General features: G+C 34.5%; 1 protein-coding gene across 33 annotated transcripts in view; it reads right to left on the reverse strand.

The window, feature by feature from the left end:
- The window catches only part of nrg2a (neuregulin 2a), a 194,218-nt gene that overhangs the window by 63,918 nt on the left and 104,478 nt on the right, over positions 1-25,822 (reverse strand). For all 33 annotated transcript variants that reach the window (XM_073934189.1, XM_073934187.1, XM_073934188.1 and 30 more), the window contains 2 exon segments: positions 22,836-23,001; positions 19,333-19,451 (listed from right to left, as the gene is read on the reverse strand). In XM_073934189.1, coding sequence (XP_073790290.1) covers positions 19,333-19,451; positions 22,836-22,978 — 262 coding nt within the window. In that variant the 5' untranslated portion in view covers positions 22,979-23,001.

Raw genomic sequence — 25,822 nt, forward strand, 5'->3', positions numbered from 1 at the left:
CAATAGTTTTGGTGCATTGTCATACAGGTCAATAATCAGTTGTTATTATGAAACAGAACTTTGGTGGTCTGTCAACTAGATGAAACAGAAACAGAGGGCCTAAAACTTACTGGTCAATGTGGTTTATTCCAGTTTGATGCTGATGCAGTTTTTATGGCAAAAGCTTAATCACAATAAAAATGGATCTCACTGCAAACGATGGATATATTTGGATATCAAGTCCACATTATTCATTCATTCATTCATTCATTCATTCATTCATTCATTCATTCATTCATTCATTTTTTCATCGGCTTTCAGTACTGAGGATTATTATGTAATTGTTTTAATCTATTTCTTTTTCTTTTAATATATGATTGTAATATAATACGTAATTAACAAGTTAATATTCCTCTTGAAATAATGATTTATTTTTCAATTCATTCAAAAACTGACCTAAAATTGAGCTTTTTAATATATTTATCCAGATCTTTAATCAGCCATGAATATGTTACTGTATTTTACAATCAACGAATCCTTAAACGCAAACCTAATTTATTATTTCTTTCCAAATCATTATGTATAGCTGAATGTACAGTTAAATATTTCCCAAAAGGTGTTAAACAGAGCAATTTTTCAAAGAATTTTCTATAATATTTTTTTCTTCTGCATGGAGAAAGTCTTATTCGTTTTATTTCAGCTAGAATAAAAGCAGTTTTTAATTATTTGTAAACCATTTTATGGTCAATATTATTAGCTGCTCTAAGCTAATTTTTTAGGCATACAATGATTTGCCTAATTAGCCTAACTTGCCTGTTTAACCTTATTAACCCAGTTAAGCATTTATACTGATAAAAATATCTAGTAAAATATTTTTTTCAGTCATCATGGCAAAGATAAAATAAATTTGTTATAAGAAATAATTAAAACTATTATGTTTAAAAATGTGTTGAAATTTCTCTTCGTTAACAGAAGTTAAAAATATGATTAAAATATAACAGAAAAAATATAAAAGTATTAACAATTAACAGGAGAGCTAATAATTCTGACTTCAACTGTAAAGCATGCCACTTCATGGTGAACAGAAAAGATTTGGCGGGCCTAAAACACATAGGGGTCAACGTGGCTTATCCCCAGTTTGACACTGGCGCCAAGCCAATGCCTAAAGTTAAAACCCTACATTACCGATAAGCGATGGTTTATATTAGTCAGGTTAAGCAGAAATGGATTGGTTTTCATCACAGAGGCAGGTGTTGTGTGTGAAGTTTTGCGAGGAGCTTCGCCGTGGTGGAAAGCGGGACAGAGATTGCTGCTGGTGGGCCCCAGCATGACTGATGAGTTTGGAACAATCGGCTGCCCAGCTGCGTTTTCCATCAAACACATTCCTCTCACCTCATGCTTTCCCTCTGTCCCGCTCGTTCTCTCTCCGGCTGTAAGCAGCGCCCCCTAGGGATATGATTTTTATGTGATGGACAGAAAGACTTGAGCCATCTGTGGTAGGAATATCCCCCTTATTTCAGCCTGGATTTCACATCATCTGATTTTTTCCACTGAAAAAGATATCTTTGATGCTGACAAGATTGAATACGATCTGATTGTATGCAACTGAATATCATTCTAGACAAAAAAAGAAATGATGGGTCCTAAAATAGAGAGGTCAACGAGGTTATAAAGCAGATAAGACACGGATTATAAAAGGCAAAAGCTTACAGTAATTACAATAATTATACAAAACATACTGTAAATGTTCTAAAAGTGTGCGCACTATGAATGCAAAATGCACAACATGTAATCCAATTGATTTAAAGGGACATTTTACTCAAAAATGTACATTTTGTCCTAATTTACTCACCCCTCAATGTTTTCTAAACATGTTTGAGTAGAAATAATATATTCTGAAAAATGTTGGAATCCAATCACAAGCAGCAAACTTCCATAATATGTTATTTTTTCCTATTCTGGAAATCAATAATTAGCTCATTTTCAACATTCTTTAAAATCTTCTTTTGTGTTCAACAGAGAAAAAAGAAACTCAAACAGGTTTGGAACCAGTTTTTTTCATGTATCACTCTGCAGTCTTCATAAACAAGCTAATTAATTAACTTGAACTCAAAATAATCTTACATATTACTTTATTTGACAAGGAACCTTGCATTGTCGTAGGATAACATTCAATTTTTCAAAAAATCATAACAGTTTTTAACATTCAAGTACATCAAGGCACATTTTTACACCTGTAAACTTTAACAGATGCAGCTGAAGTCAATTGTTTTGCCCTTTCGTCAATTTAAAATAATGTTTCCCATGTGATCTTTAACAAACCAAGGACATTTTCATAGTATTTCCCTTTAAAGGTAAAATTACTCTTCTGGAGTCATAATAAGTCTTATTTTTTATAGTTTGGCTTGAATAAAATCAGTTATTTAAAAAAAAAAAAAAAATATATATATATATATATATATATATATATATATATATATATATATATATATATATATATAAATATATATATATATATATATATATATAAAATATAAATATATAAATATATATATATATATATATATATATATATATATATATATATATATATATATATATATATATTAGGGGTGTAACGATACACTCAGCTCACGATACGATGTGTATCACGATATAATGTTCACGATTCGATATGTATCACAATATTTGGAATAAAAATTGAAAATGTAACTGAAATGCAAATTTTACCAAGTAAACAATTTTTTATGTATTTCTTTTGTTTCAACTTGTTAAACTGAACCTTCTTTTAGAAAATATATTAAACAGGCCTGTCTCTGGAAAATAAAACAATTTAAAAACTTCTTAAAAAATATTATTGAAATGACAGAGACAAAATTAAGGAACAATTTAAGTAAAGGTGCAAAGAAATAAGCTTTTTTTCTCATCAATTGAATTTAACAGTAAGAGCCTAAGGCTTTGCTTGGTCACTTGCGTTTTTTGTGTGTGCAAAAAAAATCCACATTTTCAGGTAATCAGCAGTTCTATAAGATAATCCTGAACTTATGTGTATCTGTCTGAGAGGTTTTTATCGATGGCTGTCTTCATGTTGGGCATGATGAGTGACAGGGTGGCCGTCTTTTCATTACACAGGACAGTCGTGGCTCTTTTCAGCAGTTTAGGCAGGTTTACTATTTCTTCGGCGTCGCTGATGTCGGCGCTATCAAGTGTATCATGTTGACGTGCATTTTTGTGTACCTCTGTACTCAAAAAGGTTAATGCTCGTCGTAATCATAACTCTAAAATGCAATATGATTGTTTAAATAATGTGTACGTTTTCGGTTTCATTTCCACTGCTAAGTGCTGTTCACACACGCGGCTCCAGAACGATTACTCTGTTCCACAAACTGAATGTTGTTTACTACTTTATTAGTCACAACCTGCAGGTTCTGTTCACTGAAGCAGACACACGCGTATGGCAAGCCGTTTTAACATTTAAACCTTTGTTCTGACTATCCATAAATATATTTAATTCATATTTAATTAGATTCATTTAGAGATATCTTTAATTATATTTTGACTAGTCGAATTATAATTATGACTAGTCAAAATATAATTAGAGATATCTCTAAATATATTTATGGATAGTCAGATCAAAGGTTTAAATGCTAAAACGGCTTGCCATACGCGCGCGTCTATCATAGTCCGCCCTCTGTAGTAACAGCTCACGTCATGTGTGATTTTGCGGCCGCCAATACATCATTATATGAAGACAGAATGATATTTTAGGGTGAATTGTACCTTATAAATACAGTATGTGACTCTTTCAACACCATTAGAAGGTATCCATGTCGCTGTGCAAAGTATGTAAATCACTGTGAAGACTTTAAAACTTAGGATGTTTGACCCAGTATGCGTGTCAAAAAGCGGACGAGTCTAAAGCAATGACTGTACAACCGAAATGTTGCCAGACGTCTGATTTTGAGAGGATGGGCCATCCTCTATTTAAACTCCACTCATCTTGGTCTGCTAACATTACTGCTGCTGCAATCTGAACTCACGTGCGACAGCAGGTGGAACGTAGCTCACGTGCAAACAGCTCAACTAAGAGAAAACGGACGTCATATCGTAATCAAATCGTCATAACGCCACGATGACAGTTTTGCATCGCAATAAATCGTACAACGATAAATCGTTACACCCCTAATATATATATATATATATATATATATATATATATATATATATATATATATATATATATATATATATATATATATATATATATATATATTTAAAAGGTCAGTATTATAGCCTCCTTAAGAAATATTTATATATATATATTATATATTTATATATTTTTGGACTGTCTACAGAGCAAACCAGTACAATAACTTGACCAATTATTCTAACTTTTCTAGTTAACATAATCTAATTAAGTCTTTAAATTACACTTAATCTGAATAGATAATCTTGCAAAATATCTAGTAAATAATTATGCACTAACTGTCACCATGGGAAAGATATAAAAAAGCAATATGTTAGTTAAACTATAATGTTTAAAATCATGTTGTAAAAAAATCATGTTTGAAGACTTGTGCATTTTCACTACTAAAAACAAAAAATAAATGAAGGCAACGCTAAACAAGTTGAATATTACTTTTTACATGAGCGTGACTGAAAACTACATTTTATCAGTGTGTTACATCTGTTCTCCAATACCTGTCGGCTATAAATTCAAGACTGCATTTGCTAACGTAAAACTATGTATAGTACACTCAATTCCTGATTAATAATAGCCTATGCATAACCAAGTACGTCCTATATTAAAAGTTTTAAAAGCACTTTTGAAAACAAAAGTCTAATAAATTCAACAGTGGACTTTTTAAAAAATGAAGTAGAATTTTTTACCTGTGTCACTTTGGGACTTAACTTCTGATGAATGTAGGAAACTGATGCGCGCAGCACCGTCACTGACAAAAGTCAAAGGAAAGCAAGCGCGCGGACAAGAAAGCGAGTGCGCGCAACATCGAGAGCGCATGAGAGAGGCCTAAGTTATACTATATCTTCACATTCTGCCAATGATGGCTGATCTTGCTTGTTCATGGTGTTTTACTTGTGACATAAAAACACACGTCCAAATTTAGGTGGGGCCAAGCTTGTTGACAAGGGGGCACAATCCCCTTGAGAAACACTAGTGAATTTGAGAGTGTATGGCGGTTTCTCTATACTGGGTTGCAGCTGGAAGGGCATCCGCTGGGTAAAACATATGCTGGATAAGTTGCCGGTTAATTCCGCTGTGGCAATACATGATGAATAAAGGGACTAAGCTAAAGGAAAATAAACGAATGATATTTTATTTAATTTCTTTCTGTTTCTCCTAAATTCATCATCCTGCATATCTGTACGGCTGTAGTCTGGATTTCGCATCATGCCATTTTTCCACTGAAAAAAAGAAATCTTTGATGCTGACAAGATTGAATGTGATCTGATTGTGTGCATCGTTACGATTTCATTTGACCAAAGCAGAATCCAGAGGTCAGATTTTGAAAATAAGAGCCATGTGTGCAACTGGCCGGAGATATTATGCAAAAATCAAGTCACAGTTGTGAACTTTTCTGCAGATGTGACACATGCATGGTTTGAGAAACAGGCATTTTGTGTGCATTGAAGCAGTAAGCCTGCACCGAACCCTCCTCAAATGGACCGCAGCCTGAGAATTCCCAATCCAGCAGTCAGAACAGAGCAGATCTATAAGGGAGGAATCACCTCCACTCGTCTCTGGCCTGGAGCTCTGGAGTAAAAGAGAATCCCATTTCAAAATATGTGATTTTGAAATCCTAAAACACTCACATAGCAGATGTAGATTTAGGGTTTAAGAGTAGCTTTTTAAAACTGATATGAATACAATATGACCAAAATCTGAGCCAAATTTCTAAAACTTTTGGAATTACAGTGCTCAGCATTTAAAAGTACACCCCTCACAAATCAATCTTTTAAATTCATATTTTCAATAGGAAGCTATACAATATTATATTTGTGCATATATTAGCTTAGTCAGTATTGAAGCCAAATCTAAAGCTTATTTACCAAAATAACTTACGATATCAATCGAAAAACTAGCACAGCCAAGTTTATATGTTACAGAAAAATATTAAATACAAATTTAAAAAAGAGGCGACGCGGTGGTGCAGTAGGTAGTGCTGTCGCCTCAAAGCAAGAAAGTCGCTGGTTCGAGCCTCGGCTAGGTCAGGTGACAGTCCAAAGACATGCGGTACAGGTGAATTGGGTAGGCTAAATTGTCCATAGTGTATGTGTGTGAATGAGTGTGTAAAGATGTTTTCCAGTGTTGGGTTGCAGCTGGAAGGGCATCCGCTACGTAAAACCTATGCTGGAAAAGTTGGTGGTTCATTCCGCTGTGGCAACCCCGGATTAATAAAGTGACTAAGCTGAAAAGAAAATAAATTAAATTAATTTTTAAAAAACAGCGAAATCAAGAGAAGCAATAACATTTTGTAGTTTGTAATATATTTGCTATATTTTGTTTGAATTTATTGTATTATCTTCTAATTTGTAAATATGTTTGGTGACTAAAATAGTATTTTAATAAATGTATCTGTTTAATAAATCTGTTTTGTTTAAATGCACCAAAATGCATTGCCTATATTCACTGAGAAATGGATACAAATATTCATTTTCAAAAAGGGGTGTACTCAACTATGCTAAGGACTGTATGTAATTAACATGTTTTTTCATTTTTTTTCTACTTATTAATAATATTGTTTGTCACCAATTATTAGCATCAAAATTAATCACCGTTATATGAAGCATTTATTTCTAAATATCCTAAATATCATTTAGTAGGGCTGTCACAACATCTATTATTGTTGTATGGTATATTGCACCAAAATATATATTGATAAACGATGTTATTGTAATTTTAAGACCATTTTATGCCATTCATTATATTATGCCAGAATGAGAATATAATATCATCACAATGCAAGTGCACTTTTCCAAAGAACACATAAGATTTTATTCTCCAGAATATTTCATTTAATTTTAGTCATTTTAACAATTTAATAGTTATGCTGTTGAATCAGAATGTGAAAACACAATAAATAATAATAAATGTTAACAAAAAAGTACAAGTTAAGAACTAATAGAGGCTGCAATATCTGCAACCAAAACTATTTTTAGTTGTCAGACACCCACATAAAAATAAACCAAAGTAATTTATAGTAAATACTATAGTGTTTTTAAACCATTCTGACACTGACACCTCCAATAGACAGAGATGTTGCACAATCAGCTAAAATGTTGCTAGAATTGGTTTGTATGTATGGGTTAAATATACAGCATCATCAAAAATGATTGAGGTCATGTCCATGTGTTGTGTGATAAGTCGATATATTGATCATTGTGACAGACCTATCATTTAATAAGAAATAAAAATTATTTAGATAAAAATCATATTAATAAATAAGTTACAGGCGAGGCAGTGGCGCAGTAGGTAGTGTCACCTCACAGCAAGAAGCTCGCTGGGTCGCTGGTTCGAACCTCGGCTCAGTTGGCGTTTCTGTTTGGAGTTTGCATGTTCTCCCTGCCTTTGCGAGGGTTTCCTCCGGGTGCTCCGGTTTCCCCCACAGTCCAAAGACAGGTGAATTGGGTAGGCTAAATTGTCCGTAGTGTATGAGTGTGTGTGTGTGAATGTGTGTGTGGATGTTTCCCAGAGATGGGTTGTGGCTGGAAGGGCATCCGCTGCGTAAAAACTTGCTGGATAAGTTGGCGGTTCATTCCGCTGTGGTGATCCCGGATTAATAAAGGGACTAAGCCGACAAAAAACAAAAACAAAAACAAATAATTTATGTATGCGAGTGATTGAACATCTTTGCATTACAATATTTGGTAACACTTTACAATAAGGTTCATTAGTTAATGCATTTACTAACATGAACTTATAACCAACACATGTACACCATTTATTAATCATAGTTGAACATTTACTAATGCATTATTAACATCCAAGTCCATGCTTGTTAACATTAGTTAATGCACCATGAGTTAACATGAACTAACAATGAACTACTGTATTTTCATTAAATAATGTTTATTGCCATTAACAAATACAATAGTAAATGTATTGTTCATTGTTTGTTCATGTTAGTAAATGCATTAATTAACATAAATTAACATTAAAGTGAGACCCAATATTTAAACAAAAAATATGTAATGAGGACGATAAAACACCAACATTGTTTTTATTACTTACATTAAATAATCATAAACCTGTTATTATTATTATTATTATTATTAATGTTACTGTTATTAATTACAACACCTTCTACTATGTTAGTGCAGTACACATTTTACAAACAGGGCCATAAACTCATTATTACTAATTACTTTATAACAATACAAACAGCCTCCCTTAATAACCTAAGTACAATATAATTATTAGTGCCAAAAAGCAAGAACAATAATGACAATGAAACTTATTACAAAGAATACCAAATACTCGTTGTTTATACCAGTGGTTGCCAAAGTGGAGGTCGAAACCCCTGGGGGTCACAGGACAATGACAGAAGGTCACTTGGTCATTTAAAAAAAATAAAAAATCTAATAAATTAACAAAACTATTAGAATTACAGTGTTTTAAACATAACCCACAGAAGTTAAAAATCGTAGTTTTTAATAGTAAAAAAAATAACCGAAAAGCCATATTTTTTTTCATAGGATTGGTGTGTTTACGTGTGATTAACAACACAGCAATAGCGTCTGCTGCAGCAGATTGATTTTATAGATTTTATATACTTTTTGACACCTTTATGGCAATCAAATGCATAAAAGATAAAAACAGGTCACAACTAAACATTGAGAAAGATCTCGGATTAGCGGTCTCCAAAATTAAACTACGAATAGACTTGAGCTGAAAACATTGTGCCCACCAGTCTCTTTAGTTGAGGCTAATGTTAAATTAAACCAATTACTGTAATAAATGACTATAAAAATGATATGATATATGTAGACTGTTGCACTTTTTTGTGTAGTCAATTTGCTTATGTTTATATAACCCTACTGTTATATGAGCATATTGCATATTTATAACCCCCTAAGAGGAATTTGGGGGGCACTGACATTGTTATTTTAGGGGTCCTGGGCTGAAAAGTGTGGGAACCCCTGGTTTATATCAGTACATTAATTATAATTCACATTTCATTCTAGCAGAACACTGAGTTATGCTAATGAAATGTTTTGTGAATGCTGTTCTAAGGTCAAACCTTTGACAGAGGATCAAAAGTTATTTTTTATAAACAATAAGCATATTCAATCAATATGGTATTAGATGAAAGTGAAGGGGCATGTTTTGGTGCACATTCGAAACACTAACACTAACATCATCAACCACGCAAGAGTGTGTAACCTTCTGACTTCTTCATGTCTCACATGACCCATGTGTTGACCTGTGACACCAAAATGCTTTGATAAATCAGTCAACAGACACATACGCAAACAAGCAAGCAGTGACGGTTGACCTGAGAAACAGCCATCAGAAGAAGCAGACTTTCAGAGGCAGCCACGCAACCAAGCGGCCCCCTGGGAAAGCAACCGCGCATCTAAAATGGTCTGTTGTTTGTCTTCATTAATTGTAGTCCCAAGGTCGCAGGGTCTCTGGACACCCTCGGTTCACCTCCCCTAAACAGCCATAACTTCAGCCCTGATCAGCTATAATTAATGAGTCCAATTACTCAGCTCACTTATCTTGTTAAACGTCCTGCTGGAAGAGCCAAAAAATGCATGCGTGTGTTTACTGGAGTTGTTTAAAAGGGAGGCGTGTGATGAAAAACAGCCTTTATGAAGAGAGAGATTAATTTCTCGTGTCATACCACCAGTGCGGCAGTGACAAAAACCCAACTGCGATCTGATTGGCTGGCTGGGTGAGAAGCAGTGCGCGGTTGGCTGAAGGCCTCGGCGATCTACAAACCGCATTACAAAAAGCTGCCTCTGCAAAGCATCTGGCTTTCCTCCTCTTTATCGCTTGCTTTCTCTCACTTTTCTCTGTTTTCCTCTCTTACACCTCCCCCCCCCCACCCCACCATTGCTTCTTTTCCCTATCGGCCCCTCTATCTCTTGTTCTTCTTCTCAGGCAGATCCTCAGATAGCACTGGTGTGTACAGCTGCTGCAGGCCCCCCAAATGCCGGAGCCTTTCTCAACAGTAGCCATTCTACGGATGACCTCAGGAAGAAATCAATCTCGTCAGAGGCTAGAATAAATTAAAACGCTGCATTCTCCTCAACACGAGAATGGTAAAAGTATGTCCTGGGCACTGTTCGTTCCCATTTCATCATTCTGCATTCCATTGAAAACTTACAATAAATTACTACAAGCAAAAAAATAAATTAATTAAATATGCCACTGATTTAAGACATTAAAAAAAAAAAAAAGTTGATCAAATTTAAAGTAGATAAAATCCAATTGAAATTTGGTTATTCAAAAAAACTTTTACACTTTTACCTTTAAGTTATCCCAAAAAAACTCAACAATTGTGCTGATTGAGTTTATTTTAAATAAATAGAAAAACTGAAAAATATGTTTTGAGTCTTGTGAGACAAATCACAAATGTGAATGTTTTTCATAACTGACACTTTATATGACAAAAGCTATGCTTCCAGAATTTAAATGACAATATGTTTCCAAACATTAAGAAGATTATGAAATATTAGGCTCAAACTAAAATATTTTGCTGCTTGTTCAAACTACTTATAAAAAAAATTTGTCAAAACAAAACTATTGTCGATGCAATAGCCTAGTGGTTAGCGCGCCAACATATGGTGCAATAGCATGTCAGGGCATCTCGAGTTCAAATCCCAGCTCGAGGACATTTCCCTACCCCACCTCTCTCTCTCCAACTTCGCTTCCTGTCTAAATACTGTCCTGTCTAGTAAAGGCAAAAAGGCCAGAAATAAATCTTTAAAAAATACAATAAATTTAAAATGAACAATTTTTGACATATTTGGGGACAACTTACTTATTATAATATTATTATGTTCAAACCACATAAATCTGTTAAGTTAACTTAATTGATTTGTGTTGGGAGGACATGTATGAATTGTGTGGAACCCTGCATTTTTTACAGTGTACATAAATTATGATTAATGGAAATGCCAGGATGACCCTAAAGTTGTGAAAATCTGCATAAAAAGACTTACGCGCATATATGCCATGTTACATAGGTGTTTTATCGATATCTGCTTAAACAACGATTGAAACATGCAAATTTGGTATAAAAAATAATCTTATCTAAAATAGATTTTCAAATTTACTTTCCCTGAGATTCTCATTCATTCATTCATTCATTCATTCATTCATTCATTCATTCATTCATTCATTCATTCATTCATTTTCTTTTTAGCTTGGACCTTTTATTTATCCAGGGTCGCCACAGTGGAATCAACTGCCCATTTATCCAGCATACTGTATGTTCTACGCAGTGGATGCCCTTCCAGCTGCAACCCATCTCTGGGAAACATCCACACACTCATTCACACTCATACACTACGGAGTGTTTAGCCTACCCAATTCACCTGTACCGCATGTCTTTGGACTTGTGGAAGAAACCGGAGCATTCAGAAGAAACCCACATGAACGCAAGGAGAACATGCAAACTCCAAACAGAAACACCAACTGACCCAGCCAAGGCTTGAACCAGTGACCCTCTTGCTGTGAGGCAACAGCACTATACCTACTGCGCCACCGTGTCACCTCCCTGAGATTTTATTTCTCACAATTTGCTTTCAAGTTGTGCTTTTCAGCTCTATATCTTACTGATTTAGCACGCAACTGCAGTATTATTTCACATAATAGTAACTTTGCGTCTAACAATTGTGGTATTATTATATATTGTGACACCTAATATCATGGTAGATTTGTCAACATTAATTGCATTACTTAACATAAACTAACACTTAAAGAGCCCATATTATGGGTTTTTGAAAATTCCCCTCCATGTAGTTTGTAACACAGCTCTTAGTGAAGTGAAGTATCCAACTAAGGCTTAAATCTGTAAGAGTACAGTGTTTACAACGGTTGATTCATCTATAAAAGAGTCGACTCATAATGCTTCAAACGAGTCGCCTTGATACCGAGTCATTAGGTGTTTCGCCATGACGTACTAACGAACGAAACCAAGTTATTCACTTGCACGCGCAAACCCGGGAGATTTGAAAACTGCGGCCCCGCCCTCTGACATAGAAACCCAGACACACACACACACCCACAAACACACACACACAAACATGCCGGTCGATTGAAGTCACACTGCAGATGGATATTATCGAGTCTCTGACCCAAAGATGAAACCTCAGCATTATAACCAAGCAGTTGGAAACTACTGGAAACTTCTGCAAATTACATGCTATAAAGAATTCTTCATCAGCGTTTGTTAAAGGAAGGATCAGTAAAGAGTAACTTACTGATGGACGTCAGGATGGTTTTCTTCCTCCATTTCTCAAGTGTAAGTACGAGCGATTAAAGTTGTTGCCTCGTTTACTTTAGCTTGCAAATGTATTTAGTTGTGATTTGTTACTTGTAACCGCGTGTACTGTATCAGGTTAACTGGCTATATTCTCTTATCGCGTGCAAAGTCACGTTAAAATCCACGCCTACACTATCGAGCGTGTATGAACTGTGATTACTTTTATATTGCTGATTAGCTGTTGGGCATTTCACTCTCTGACTGAAGGCAGTCGACCAATCGCAACAGACTGTCATTGGTCCAATCAGCGCAGATTAGCTTCGCGTTAAGGAGGGGTTTGGGAACAAATGAATCACTGGACGATTCATACGGGAGTCGCTGGAATAATTAGGTAAAAATAAATGCAGATTATAAGATCTTGAAAGTGTTTTTTGACCTTGCATGCATATTAGACTGTTGTTGGAGACCCTTACAACCAAGATATGACCCTATTTCATGTATAATATGGGCTCTTTAAACATAAACAAACAATACAATATTATTCCCCTAAACTCCTTTTTTTGGTTAGTGAGAATTTTAATATTTACTAATACACTAATAAAACTACTGTACAAGTTGTATTTCCTAATATTATTTAACAAACATTAACATTACCTAATGAATACTAACATGATCTAACAATGAAGAGTTGTTTTTAGTTCACTAGCATAAACGACGATTAACCAGTTAAACTGCTATTTTGGGATTTCCGCCTGGATTTTGCCTACCCAAATGTAAAAGCTTCCCAAATCCCCATCCAGAGGTGTAAATGCAAAAATTCGGTTTCATTTTAAATAAAACACTTTGAATTTTCATAAAACACTATTGAAAGTGTTTAAAATAACTGTATATGCTGACTATATTATAATAAACATCTAAAAAAAAAGAGGCTTTTTAAAAATTTTTTTAGAAACTCAAATTTATAAAAACTTTTATAAACTCATAAGTGTACCTTTTAGGTTCTGTGTGGTCTAGCGTGCTGTAATTAATTTTGGTGGTTGAAAAAAGAAAAATGTCTCTACCATAATCTATGCAAAAGTTATTGTATTCCAACTGATGAGTGATGCTATAAAAGCCACAGCTATCGATCATTGTTTTCATATTTCACTATTCATTTGTTTGATCAAACATAATTCACTGTGTTTAGACTACATCAGACATATAAAAGGATTACTTATGCACATCACCTCAAAAACAGAGGAGAATGGCCCTGAAGCGCACAGCATAAGGTAAGAGATGAAAGCTGTCTGTGCTATCTGGGGCTGCTTATTGATCATGAATGTATTGTTTTCACTTCTGCGCCATGGAAACACCGTGATTCATTCAGCAACTGTTTGATTTGTGAATACAATTCAGTAAAAAGAATGCTAGAACTGTATGAGCACCAGCAAGAGCTTTTATTTGAGCTATAACTTGTACATGTGTCATATGAAAAATATGAAAATGAACCAATGTTTAATACCCAGCTCGGGTATCCAAAATACTGTGTATTTAGGTGTAAATAACTTTTGTACAGTAGAATAAAAACCAAAGTGATGCATATGTGCATGAAATATAGATTCCTATTACTAAATATAGATTATTATTATTATTATTATTATTATTATTATTATTATTATTATTATTATTATTATTATCATTATTATTATTATTATTATTATTATTATTATTATTATTATTTAAATATTAATGTAGTGTTATAACTGTCGTAACAGTTGTGGTAACTGTAATTTAAAATTTTTCAATTGCAACTCTGTTTCTAGTGAATAACTGAAGAGTGATGAATTCAGCTTTCATCAGTTTCTCACTATTAATCTCAATTATGTCTTTGCTTCTCATACATGAAATTTTCTATGTCACAATGTGACTTTATGTGCCAGATTTACTAAACATTAAGTCCAGAGAACAATCAATCCCATTAAAGCAATAATGCGAGTGAAAATTCACCCTACAAAATTTGCAAGTAATCTACAGACAGTTAAAAAATGAATAAATTAAAAAATCTAAATGTTCAATACAACACATAAATTAGCCCAAAACTGGAGCACAAACAAGCAGAGACCCTGATCATTCACTAAAAAAGATAACTGGATAATTTACTAAAACATTTACACATGCAGAAAATTAAGACATGCTCTTTTGGGCCATAAATAACATTGTAAACACAACCGCAAAACAATTAATTAAAATACTCCCCTCCCATAAATTGAAGGGAAACTTGACAATATTTTGACAAACTTGGACAAATTAGTTTTATCACTGTTTACCCCCAGGCAAAAAAAAAAAAAAAAAAAAAAAAAAGTTCCACTGATACTGACAAACAAGCCCAATTTCCATGCTAATGTTAAAAACATCAGTGAAGCTCAAGATGAACTTGTGAACTCTTTCCGTTAAAACAAGAAACGCTCCTCAGCGTCACATAAGTTCAGGTAGAGCCTGAGTCCCCTTGAGACTGAAACCTGAGAATTGTCCTTTTCTGCACCGTCAGAATAAAGAAGGCTGGGAAAAAGGGTGTATCATACAATCAGACGGAGGTATTTCCTAAGTTGTTAGATTTATGTTTCTCCCCATGGGCACCTACGCGCTTCATTGGTGGTGGCCTCATTCTGGTTGTTGATCTATGTAGCATGCTCTTTTTTTCCCCCTCCCTCTCTCTTCATTTTATGAGGACTGTGTTGGGGGCAGGTCCCTCCCCGAGCCTGGGGCCACACCACCTCCGATGGGCTTGGTCTTGCCTCCACCTACCTCGAACCTGTGTGTATGTGTGTGTGTGTGTGTGTGTGTGTGTGTGTGTGTGTGTGTTGGCTGCCGTGACACTGTGAGACTTGTTCTGGGGCGCCTGACATGCCGACAAACAATCAGAGTGAAACATACACAAACACACATATGCACGCACCTCTCCCAACCCTCCTGCTCAGTAAACTTCCACACGCAACTTCAAAAAGCTTCAAAATCTCAGGCAACACTACCATAGCAGCCGCTTTTTAGCTAATAGGCCGTCTCAGATCAGCAATCAACCAGATAACAGCTGTTCGCACCAGGTTAAAAGAAATAGTTCTCCCAAAAACGAACATTTGCTGTCAATTTATTCACCCTCAGGCCTTTCAAGATCAAGGTCGCTTTTCTTTTTGCTTTAGAAGAACATTCAAGATGATATTTAGCTGAAACTTTCATCTTGGGTGATTGCTAAAAAATGTCTACGTTGGTTTTAGAGCCATTTACAGGCAAATTAATTGTGCTCCTCCTGATGATACATTGAGGTCTTTTGAAGCCAACGGTTCAGTTTGAGCAACAAATTGAGCATTATTTACAGCAACCGATAATTTTGCTTTATAAGGTCCAATCCCAATTCTATTTTTTACTCCAACTCTTTTCCCTTGGCCCTTGAAATAGAGTGTGAAGGGGAAGGGCTTCAAATTTACACTAAGAAATGGGACAGCAATACAACACCCCGCACACATCATCATTTGTTATCGCAAGCTCTTACTTCATATCAAATCAACAATAGCAACTGCTGTAGTTATTAAAGTTGCTTTATTTTGTAGTATTTATCTTTAGGAAATCACTGAAGGCATATATCATGTTATCATAATGATATAATGTGGCAATACGCTTGTAACTGTGCTGTGTATTTACAATGTGGCCATATTCATCTATGTAAACACAAGAAAACAACATTAAGTTATACCAGACACTGTAAAAGTAAATCCCAGCCACTAGACTTTTCTGACAGGGTATTCGAGAGTCCTCGAGTGGCAGATGTGAAAGTGTGTTCCAAAACAATAACTCCTATTCAGTAGTTATTATTATGGATTATAGGCAGTGAAATTTGGAATCTCTTAAAAGTTATGAATGTATTAAAACATGTGCTTGTTTGTTGTAAAAATTCTTAATAATGCTAAAAAATACTAATTTGTGCTGACTTGTGTATGCAGCCATGTTGACGCTGTAGATAGTGTTTTCTGGAAAATGTTTATACCCCTTGGTGTCTAGTGTGGTCCTGGAAAATATAAGAGTCAAAGGCTATCTATGCCTTCCCCTTAGCGCTACGCCTTTAAGCGAAAGAGAATGGGACAGGGGAAGGGCTAAGGGGTAGAAATGGGATTGAGCTTTAGACCTCTATAGGAGCAGGCGATACTAAATAGTTTGATTTCAATCAAATATTTATTCATTCATTTTTTTTCGGCTTAGTCCCTTTATTAATCCGGAGTGGCCACAGCGGAATGCACCACCAACTTATCCAGCAAATGTTTTACGCAGCAAATGTTTTCCAGCTGCAACCCACAATTTAGCCTATCCAATTCACCTGAACCGCATGTCATTTGATTGTGGGGGAAAATGGAGCACCCGGAGGAAACCCACACAAAGGCAGGGAGAACATGCAAACTCCACAAAGAAACGGCAACTGACCCATTTGAGGCTCGAACCAGCGAGCTTCTTGCTGTGAGGCAACAGCACTACCTACTGCATCACTGCGTCGCCTCAATCAAACATATTAAGTATACAGTTGAAGTCAGAATTATTAGCCCCCCTGAATTATCAGCCCCAATATTTGTTTTCCCCAATTTCTGTTAAACGGAGAGAGGATTTCTTCAACAAATTTCTAAACATAATAGTTTTAGTAACTCATTTCTAATAACTGATTTATTTTATCTTTGCCAAGATGACAGTAAATAATATTTGACTAGATATTTTTCAAGACACTTCTATACAGCCTCAAGTGACATTTAAAGGCTTAACTAGGATAATTAGGTTAACTAGGCACATTCCGGTAATTAGGCTAGTTATTGTATAACGATGGTTTGTTATGTAGACTATCGAAACAAAATATAGCTTAAAAGGAGGCTAATAATTTTGACCTCAAAATGGTTTTTAAAAAATTAAAAACTGCTTTGATTCTAGCTGAAATAAAACAAATAAGCCTTTCTCCAGAAGAAAAAATATTATCAGACATACTGTGAAAATTTCCTTGCTCTGTTAAACATCATTTGGGAAATATTAAAAAAAGCAAAAACAAATCAAAAGGGGGCTAATAATTTTGACTTCAACTGTAAAGGGCAAGCATTGGCGAAATTTAACAATACTTTTTCCTTTTTTTAATAGATTTTTTGCTTAATAAAATCATTAAAAAATAAAACCATACCAAACCCCACAATCCCACCTCTCCTCAGAGGCCATAAGGACACTGAAGTAATTGTCATAATCATCATAATAATATAATAATATGAACTTTATGTACATTTCTGTACATGTAAACAGAAAACAGTGTGCTACAATTTATGAGGTGAATAACTACTGTTATGTAACCCAGACATATTATTTTAAGCCTTATTATTGTTATTAGTAGTAGTAGTAGTAGCAGTTGTTGTTGTAGAAGTATTTTTATATGAATTATGAACTGAACTTCCAAACATAATCGCTCAAATTTATCACTTAAGGTTGGTGAACCTTACAAAATTTCACTCACTATTCTGGCTAGTATTTATTTATTTTTATATATTTATATATTTTACTTGCTGTATTACTAGCACTTTTTGGTGATAATTTGCCTCTTAAAAGCATCTTATATATAATCTAATATATAAGCGTTAAAATGCGGCAACGTGGTGGTGCAGTGGGTAGCACGTTTGCCTCACAGCAAGAAGGTCGCTGGTTCGAGCCTCAACTGGGTCAGTTGGCATCTCTGTGTGGAGTTTGCATGTTCTCCTCATGTTGGCGTGGGTTTCCTCCGCATGCTCCGGTTTCCCCCGCAAGTCTAAAGACATGTGGTATAGGTGAATTGGGTATGCTAAAAGTGACTGTAGTGTGTGTGTGTTAGTGTGTGTGGATGTTTCCCAGTGATGGAAGGGCATCCGCTGTGCAAAACATGTGCTGGATAAGTTGGCGGTTCAATCCGCTGTGGTAACCCCAGATTAATAAAGGGACTAAACGTCAAAATTTGCTTCTATTTCCTTCTGTTCATCAGTTTAATTTCTTCTCTGTTAAAAAAGTAAAACAACAAAGAATATTTTAAAACATTCTTCTTGAATTGTATGTATATTGACACAATTACAACTGTAACATCCACTGCACATGACATTCCTCTTTCCTACTGTCTTCTCTCTTACATCACCAAAAATCGCCACTCAGTCATGTGATGAAAGAACAACGAAACACAGCAGAACAGCACAAGATGAAAGAGGATAAATTAAAATTATCATAGTTAAAAAAATTTTATACTAAAGTATCAATCTTGTAGGCAAATATCAATCTAAAACCAACACCAAAGTTGATATCGACATTAGGATAGATCCCCAAATCACTACAATGTATCATCAGGAGACAAGAGTATTCATTTCATATATATGCCTGTACAGTATATGTTTTCTGGCTCTCAAAATGCCAGTAGGCATCGATTAGCATTTTATGAATCACCCAGGACAACAGTTTCATTAAAAAAAATCTTTCATAAAAAGTTCTATTTATCATGGATGACCTTAGGGTGAGTATATTTTTGGTGTATTATCTCTTTAGGGTACTTTGGAGAACATGACGGAATAGATCAACCATCTGATTTGGATTTAAGACCAACTAGAATCTATCTACCATTTTCAAAACCCCAACTTAACCTGTATTTTCTATCACGGATGAGCTATCTAAAGCAATCTCTCTTTGACTAACTGTCAACAATGCACTGATATGCGCAGCATCTTGACGTAAACGTGCTTGTTTATGAATATTCTGTCCATGTTGTGATACCATACACTTCTTTCTTCATCTTACAAACGCAGACAAAAACAAAAAATGACAGCATCCCATCAGCAAAAATGTTCCTGTTGTACTCCAAGCTGATACCCATCAATTAAATCTTTGTACTCACTGCTTTGTACGTGCACTGTGCTGGTGCCGTTAGCCTTCCCCAGAATATTCTCTGCCACACATGTGTAATTCCCAGAATCCTCCAGCTTTGCACTGCCGATCTGAACTTTGGAGTTTTTCCTTCGAGGAGGAGACAGAGAGAAATAGGGGAAAGAGTCAACGATTCCACTATAAAAATGAAAGAGGGAGAAAGTCTCCAGAGAAAACCTCTGTATAAATTAGAGATCAGCTCAAGTCTATAAACAGAGAAAGAACAGAGCCATATGACACTGTGAGAATCCCGGTGTTCTGGTTTGTTATGTGAGAGTTCACATTGCACAAGTCATTCTTTTTTTTCTCTTCTTGTAAAAAACATGACCAATGAATCTATGAAGCTGAACAGAATCGTGTTTAGCATTCACATCTTATCTCTTTTAAGTATTGATAGATTAAAAGAACCATTGAAAGAGCTAAACACACTGACAAAAATGACTTCCGCTGCTTGTTCAAACTACTTATTTAACATTAGTTATAACAATACAATTCTTAAGCTATTTTAAGGACAACGTACATGTTTTATGTTAAGTTAACTTATGGCGAGTTCAGACTGCATGATTTAAGCCCTGAATTTGACTCACTGACAGGTTTTGAGAAATCGAAATTACGGGCAAACCAGTGCAAATCGGAGCTGTCGGGGATTCAACATTACGCCATGTGAAATGGGTTCTGATTGAAAATACCTTTTGTGACTACCTAGAGCCAACGAGAGAGCAGTATCCACTGGTATGGGTATCTGCAGGTCAGCGGGAGGTTGAGGAACAGGTTAAAATTTATTATTATAATGCATCTTTTTACACTTATTTTTGGTCTATTTGGACCCCAAAAATAAAAGGAAAAACTTGTGGAAATTTGGCAGGAGCACATGTGTCTTTTGACGTGTCATCTGAGCAATATCACAACCGGGTCGGGAAAAAAAAAGTTTGAGAGAAAACCAGGTGAGCAAAAAAAGTACACTTTCTACCCCACTAAAGGCTTCTTTCTCATTATGTAGTTAATAACAACAGATATATTCTGTGACCTTGTGTTGTTTCTACATCACTTCTTGCGTGTGTTTGGTTGTGAGACATAGTTTGTGGACTTAGATAACGTTGTCAGCGATTCTTCCTATTGTAAAGTTATGCAGTGTGAACCCCCCTGTCGCCGATCCATCCTACAGTGTAAACACAGCACCGACAGAATGCTACCCCAGATAGTCATGCAGTCCGAAAACAACTGTGATGCGATTACTTTGAAAATTTATTTGTATAATATTTGTATAATATAATATATATTTGTGTTGGGATAACATGAAGGAATTGTGTGGAATTGTGTTTTCTCTGCGATATAATTTCACTAGATGACTTAAATAGCTCTATTTGCAAAGTCATTACTTGGGATAATTTTGTAGGAGAGTGAAATATAAATATATTTTCATGTAATTTATTTTATACACAAACTACAGTCATAAATAAACAATTAAGCAAATATTAAAGTGAAATAAACCATGCTTTATGGTTTTCTGGAGAGAGCAACAGTATTCAGGTACAGCAATTGAATAATCAAATGTAAAATAGCACTGTAAAGGTCTTCACCATATAAATTATTTATATAAAATTAATCTTTATTAAAAAAACATGTTTTATGCACTACTAAAATGCTTTAACTCAAATGCTCACAGTCACAGGCCGTAAAAACAAATGCAGATGATAAACTTTTACTCCTGAATTGTTAAACTCTCCACAAATATTGTGTGTTTTGACCTGTAGTTTCTGGTCATCTACAATCTTAACTCAACATTGCATGTCTTGCGATGTGACTGTTGTGGATTGCACAGCCTGCGATATTGATGCTCAAACGGTATATTGTGCAGCCCTAGTGCAATCCACCTAAATTAGTAAAAAAAAAATAAGTTAACTTAATTTCTTCATGTTGAACCAACACAAATAATTGTGGAAGCCAGCATATTTTACAGCGCAAAGACCAAAATAAAAGAATTAAAGAATAAAATCTCAATCTCAAAAAATAAAATAATAAAAAAATAAATAAATAGTGTGCAAGTAAAATTTTTAATTATTTTTTTTATTCAATAAAACATGAAAAAACATTAAAATGTCATATTTCATTTTTTGTTTTTACAAATAGTCATTGTCTGAAAAAAAAAAAATATATATATTTTAATTATGTTTTTATTTATGTTATTATTAGTATATAGAATAAAAGAAGAGCATGTAATTTACTCAAATATAAAACAATAAATCGCAACACGATAAAACATAACTTTAAAACTATAAATCAGGCAAAAAAAAATTCATTTTGAAGTGGTTATACAGTATAAGGGTCAAAGTGATTGTTTTTAAAACATCAAAAAGTTTTTAAAACATAAACAACAGTACCGTAAAACATATTAAGAACAAAAATCAACTGATGACACAATAAAGACTCTGTAATTGTTATTTTAAACCCTTTCATGAGCCTTTATCTAATTAGCCATTTGTCATCAAGAAATTTGTAATCTTTTGAAGTATAATTAAATTTACTGTAATGACACTTAGAAAGCGGTTGAGTAAAATTGATAATTTACTTTTTATTCAATAACAACATGTCATGTTTTGTTTTATTTTGACCAATTTCCGGAAAATAAATATTTTTGTTGTTGTTATTGTTATTATTATTATTATTATTATTTAGATTGAAACAAAAACATGCAATGTACTCGAATACATTAAAATCGCAAAACTATAAATGCATAACAATAAAACTATAAATCAGGCAAAGAACTTCTCACTTTGAAGTGGTTATATGGTATCTGGGTCAAAGAGTGAACGTTTTTAAAACATCAAAAGGTTTTTAAAAATAAACAATAGTACTGTAAGACATATTTAGAACAAAAATCAATTGGTGACGTAATAAAGACTCAGTAATTGTCATTTTAAACCCTTCCACTCCTTTATATGTTATTCTTTAAGCCATTTGTCATCTAGAAGTTTGTAATCTTTTCAAATATAATCAAATTTACTTTAATGACACTTACAAATTTTAATAAGTCAGATAATAACCTCAGAATAAGTGTTGTCGCATATTAACATAAACATGTATTCCACCACACTACAAACATTACTTCACACACATTTTGACCTATGTGTGGTAAATATGTTTTCTATGTATAAAACTATATTTTAATACTGTAGACACCCAAAATGGGACGTCTCCTCTTTGACCCAAATGTTACATTTTTGACCTGCTGATTAAATCTTGATGATTTAGTCCATTTGAACCCAATTAATGTTGTTGTTTTTTTTTCATTTCAGTGACCCATTTCTTTAATCATGTCGTTAACAATATAATGGACATGCATGCAGAAACGCCTCACTTCAATTACAAGAGCACAGACAGTCTCTAGTACACTGCCCAAAAGTCTGAAGAGAAGGTCACGATCTCATGTGCTTCTGGAAGTGCTGGTGTGGGCTAGTGGAGATGCTGACTCACTTGTTGTTCCTGATTTTGATCTCTTTGCTCCTCTTCAGTTCAGCGCCATCTTTATACCACTTGTACTCTGGGGCGGGGCTACCAGTGGCCTCGCACTTCACAATCAGCCTGCTTCCTTCGTCTGCCAACACTGGATTCTTCATACGCCTTAGTGAAGGAAAAGCAGCTGAATGATAGACAGGGGGCAAAAACAAAAACAAAGAGTACTGCGTTACAAAACTTCCTCGTTGTTAACAATCAATATGTAGTAGGATTGATGCAGTGATGGAGCAGAAGAGAAAGGGAGGGACAGTGAGAGACAGAAAAATCCAGAAAAGTCTCTCAGCTGGCCAGATGATGTCACCAGAGACACTGGCAGTCCTTTCTTTTCCCTTCAGTCCAGCGCTGAGGACTTTCTCTGCTCTTGGGGATCAATCAATGCAGCACACAGCATTTACAACCCAGTGTTTTGTGCTGATTTTTACTTTCATGAACATATGCTAGCATGCTAAAACAAGATTGCAATGTTATTTAGCAGTTTAGAAGTTTATTAGCAACAGCGCTAGCTAAACATACATTGTTTTCAAAAGGATTTGTTCAAGTAAATCACTATTTTTAAAGTTGCACTGTCCAATTACACTAAACTGTCTCTCTGAAGAAATGTTTACTTCATATAAAGTAATGTTCATTCTTACTTCATAAGTAATTATTTAAGTTAATTAATACTTCATATTCAATGTGTGACGTAATCTCAACTGAAACATAAAGAGAGGATGGGATAGAGTTGGGCAAACTACTTGGAAAATGTAGTGAGCTAAGCTGAAATCTACTTGGCAAAAGAAGCTTAGATACATCTAAACTATTTTTGCAATTTTCATTTTTAAACCAAAGCAGCTTAAATCCAAGTCAATCCTATGTTCATGATCAGTAAAACTGTCAATGAAACAAATGAGGCATAATTCAGTTCAGTTATTTACTGTATAAAAAAAAAAAAAAAAAGAATTTTCTTGATTAGATTAGAAAAAATCTAATCAAACCAGGTTTTACACAATGAAAATACTATAGTAATTTATGGTAAAAGTAAATATTTAGAAATAAGCATTAAATTGTATATTTATTTACAACTCTCCATTAATGAATTTTTTTTAATGAACAATTTAATGAATATTTTTTTTGAGCTCAGCATCGAAATTAAGTTATTGCATCTTGACATATACTCCTGCTTCAGAAATAACTCTTCTCTCTCAGTCATCATTACAGCAAGCAAATTTCTCATGTTAGCCTAATTGGTTGATGACGTCCACCAATTAAAAGTGGTGGCATTAACGCACCAAAAGTTTGTTGTCAACCACCGTAAAACAGGGAGAAGAAGAAATCTTCATTCTCGCCATCATATGGATTTATTTTCACCGGCTAGACACCGGCCTCACTGCTCCATGAATGTCGGTGCTGTCACTTATTGATCCGTGACTGGTAAATGTAGCTTGTGTGGACGCTACTGCGTTACTTGACAAAAAAATAAATAAATACCTTTGCTACTGAAAAGCTATTTGATTAAAAAAGTAGGGACGCTACCGCCCAACACTGGACACAGCAGCTACTCCCCTTTTTTTTGCTTTATCACCACTCTGCCAGTGTGAGCTCAAGTGCGTCAAATATGTGCAAAAAGCATCTTGAAGGGGGTGGGGCATGTCAGATAACAGAGAGCATCTGATTGGTCAACTAAAGAATGAGGTGACATAAATAAAACCATTGATCCATTTCGGAGGAACTAACAGCGGACAAACTTTAAGCTTTACATTTTTATATCAGTTTTAAATCTCCTAAATATGAATTTTGCCACTCTTTTGGTGTGCACTAGCTTATAGACATCCTAAAAATAAACAATACCGATAATAACATTTTTTTAAAAAACTTTAATTTCATGGAACCTGAAATGTTAAGTGAGGTCCGTTTTTTTTTTTTTGTTTTTTTTAATGTTTAATTAATTAATTAATTAATTTATTTTTTATCAATTGGTTTAATATCAAGTTGTCCTCTCTGTCAAAGCAATATCTACGTTTACATGCAGTTAACAATTCTTGTAAATTAAACCGTATTTAACAAAAATATGAACTATAGGACAATTATGCAATATGTTACTGGATTTTAGTACTTACAGTAAAATATACAGTCATTTTCACCATGTAAGTATATACATACAATTATGTAAATACATATACAACAGGAAAAAAAAGCCTTAAATGCCTCTTCCATCTTACCCCAGACATGCTCAATAATGTTCATGTCAGGTGACTGGGCTGACCAATCCTGGAGCACAATCTTTGCTTACAGAGACTTTGATGTAGAGGCTGATGTATGAAAAGGAACTGAAGAATTTTCCCTGTCCTATTTTTGCTGTAATTGATTTACAGTAAGTTACTGGCAAACTGTTGCCAGTTAGCTACTGTAGATCCTACAGGAAATTGTTAACAGTGTGCACGCAACAATATTGATAACTCAACAGCTTACTGAAGCAACCCATTCACATGCGAATCAATAACCCAGAAATGCAAGTAAACCACATTCACATGACCCTACATGACCTTAACATGAAATAATCTATATATATAAGCAAGTATTTCATTTATGCCTGCTGTCGTGTTAAATAAATCATTAAAAACAAAGAGTATTGCAACACGTCAGCAGGAAACTTGTGGCTCATACTGTATATAATGCTCTCGAGATGAAGCATTTAAGTGCATCCGCTTTAACACATCTGCTTCTCCTGCAAAAGATGAGAACTATTTTTATCATTTTTCTTTTTTATTGGTAAAGTAAGAGTCTTCTTTGTGGTGTATTTCCTCCTTCCTCACTCCAAAAGGTCTGTTTTAACTTAAATCTGCAGTAAGGATACATTCCAACCCCACGTGAATTTCAATAAAGCCACAAAATAGGTTGATTTGTTTACATCCTGGGTATAATCAGCATAAGAAGCCAGAATCTATTTGTGACAAATGGCTTATGGA

This window comes from Danio rerio, chromosome 21 (assembly GCF_049306965.1).
Source record: "Danio rerio strain Tuebingen ecotype United States chromosome 21, GRCz12tu, whole genome shotgun sequence".
Lineage (NCBI taxonomy): Eukaryota > Metazoa > Chordata > Actinopteri > Cypriniformes > Danionidae > Danio > Danio rerio.